The sequence below is a fragment of the Arachis duranensis genome, chromosome 1, assembly GCF_000817695.3.
Source record: "Arachis duranensis cultivar V14167 chromosome 1, aradu.V14167.gnm2.J7QH, whole genome shotgun sequence".
In the NCBI taxonomy this organism is placed as follows: Eukaryota; Viridiplantae; Streptophyta; class Magnoliopsida; order Fabales; family Fabaceae; genus Arachis; species Arachis duranensis.
The window spans coordinates 72,234,528-72,237,320 of NC_029772.3; the positions used below are offsets into that span (position 1 = coordinate 72,234,528).

Here is a 2,793-nt window from a genome sequence, read left to right on the forward strand (position 1 = left end):
GCAATAGCAACAGCAATCTGGCTACTTGTGTACAGATTTTCTCAAGTGATTAAATCTTTCTTAAAATAACAAAATAAATAAACAAATAATTTTTGAAAGTTAAAGAGAGGGGGGGGCGCTTAATTTAAGGAGGAGAATGGAGTAAAACATCAAAAAATAACAATAGAACTGGCAGGAGCAAAAGGTCAATATTTTTCATATTTCCAACACAAACATGAGCTATTGACACAAAATGAAATGCATTACATTTTTTGGATAACTAAAATGCATTGAGTATTAATTATAAAGTTCAATTATTTTATACCGATTGTATCTTAGAGAGTACCTTAAATGATATCTTATGAGTGATTTCTATACTTCCTTATATTTCATGATTTAGTTGTTATTCAAGAATCTAGGACTTGATGCTTTTTCTTCTGTGACAAAATATATCAAATAAAATGAATATCAAACTTCATACTATTCATTAGCTTATTTTATCATATCTTCCTTCCTACATTTCATTGCTCAACCAACAAAAAGCATATGAATATTTACGAAAAATAGAAAATTATTAGTATTTTGCCATGCTATCATATATACCATTTACAGATGCCTCAGAAAGAAACTCAGAATTCAAGCTTGATAATGCTGTAAGAACTAATGGATGGGTACTGAGAACAGATCCGGGAATCCTGAAACGAACAAAAATTTAAAGAGAAATAGTAAAGCCAATGGAAAAAGAAACACATAAACCAAGATAATAAAGTTGTAATATTCAAATTAAATGCATATCTCCCCCATATTCTTCATTAACTTTATAAACCCTTCCTGAAATTATACAGCATTTGTGGAATGCATCTATGCTTTCCATCAGTTTCACTTGACAAGTCTGTTTCCTATAAGTTGAGATACTCATTCCATTCAACATTCTTTTGTTTAAAAACCAACTGTCAATTATATATGTGTGATTTTAAAATACCCAAATATATACATATAGTTGAGAGCACTATAGATCACCCAAAAAAAATTAACTAAATGCTTGACAGTAAAGCACACTCATCTGACAAGCTTCCTCCAATATGCTACACAATTCAGATGATTCATTTATACAAAACAGTTCTTGAATAATTAATCTTGATCAGAATAATATATTAATACATTCAATAAAAACAACTTAGCCGAACACTCCAATATGCAAAGAGGTAGAAAAAAATTAGTACCCATGCTTTAGGCGAAGCCACGAAGCAAACGCTTCAAGAACCTGAATGATAACCAAGAAAAAAAAATCACCATTGGAGAATTCATCAATAAAACTGAGTTTAAAATACCTCAGTCATGCCAACCACTTAGGGCCACACACACACACACACACAGAATACAGGAACTCATTGCCCACCTGCTCTTTAAGCTCAGAAATAGCCAAACAAGCTGTCAAAATATTTAGAGCAATCTCCATTTGAGAAGTAAGCTCTTTTTCAAATTGACGACGCCTTTCAGGTCGAGCTGCTATCTTATAGTTTAATACTTCCTGTTTATAAAGACAAAATACATTAAAAGTATGCATGCAGAACAACCAAAGAAACTGTTAATCAACTTGCAATAATTAAAAGACTTTGTCACAACCATTTATATAAGAATCTACGAGCTGCATGACATTACTTGTCAAATAAAATACTATCCTTCAAGGCAGCAACTTTGAAAATTATAACAACTTGTCACTTAGTAACTCAAACTTTAGGCATTTGTCTCATTAATAAAATGAAGAGATGACACATAATCACACATATCATACTATGACCTCTGGCAAAACTGTTAGTAACTCCAAGAATCCTGGTATATATTCCGGATGAGAATCCATCTCGTCCCTAAGCCATTTCACTATACCACCATCTCCCCAATCTTCAGCAGGCACATGCACAGCCAATGCAGCCACAGCAATGCTAATCTACACATTAAAAAGATTTGAAGAATACATTTGGTTACCCTAAACTTCCATTTAAATATATTCAAATGATAATAAAAATAGCTGTAAGAAAAGATAGAACGGTGCAAAGGACTTCTAGATGAACCTGAGTTCTGACTTTTGGATGACCCTTGTGGAACTTTTTTAGCAAGTTCTGTGTTCAAAACAACAATGAAAATAAAGCCTTAGCAAATTCATTACTTATTGTACATACTAACGCATCTGAATGGTCATAGCTGACAGACATCAATAATTCCCAACAAGCCAGCAGACACTCTCGGATCACCTCAAAATATTACAAGATGGATAGTCACTCACATTTAATGAATCACGCAATGGCCGGAAAGCTGTGGAAGGTAGCTCCTCAAAGTCTCGTTGCACCTTGATCATACAAAATTAAACACTCAAAATCAACAAGAAAAAAGCTTAAGGGCAAGCATTTTGTAGTAGTGCGTGACTACATAAAACAATAAGTACAATAACAGTGCTTACCTTGCTTCTCAAGGTCTGAGAACAAAATATCAAGGTTTCCAGATTGCTACTGGAATCATGTAGCAAATTATCAGCCACCTGCAGAATTCAAAATCATCGACAAATTATCAAACACGGTACCAAAATTTCATTTCGGGACTGAAGTAACTACTGGGCTCAGAATTCACAACCGAAAACCCTAAATCCACTCAAAACACAAGAGGTTCACAAATAGAAACGTTGCACATAACTTCCAGCTCAGCTCGAGCTCCAGAATCAACAAAAAGCATCAAATCAAACACGATACAGCTCATCACCGATAATGAAGAAACCTCCCTATCACTCACTCCAAGATCAAATCGGAAAATGAACGCCAA

At 33.9% G+C, this 2,793-nt stretch overlaps 1 protein-coding gene across 1 annotated transcript in view; it reads right to left on the reverse strand.

Moving 5' to 3' along the window:
• The window catches only part of LOC107493400 (transportin MOS14), a 13,234-nt gene extending 10,447 nt beyond the window's left edge, over positions 1-2,787 (reverse strand). Inside the window, exons 1-8 of the mRNA XM_052254288.1 lie at positions 2,668-2,787; positions 2,438-2,515; positions 2,264-2,326; positions 2,052-2,099; positions 1,781-1,927; positions 1,379-1,510; positions 1,203-1,243; positions 583-674 (exon numbers count right to left, since the gene is read on the reverse strand). Coding sequence (XP_052110248.1) covers positions 583-674; positions 1,203-1,243; positions 1,379-1,510; positions 1,781-1,927; positions 2,052-2,099; positions 2,264-2,326; positions 2,438-2,515; positions 2,668-2,730 — 664 coding nt within the window. The 5' untranslated portion in view covers positions 2,731-2,787. The remainder of the gene's footprint in view (positions 1-582; positions 675-1,202; positions 1,244-1,378; positions 1,511-1,780; positions 1,928-2,051; positions 2,100-2,263; positions 2,327-2,437; positions 2,516-2,667) is intronic.
• Positions 2,788-2,793: the final 6 nt, after the last annotated feature.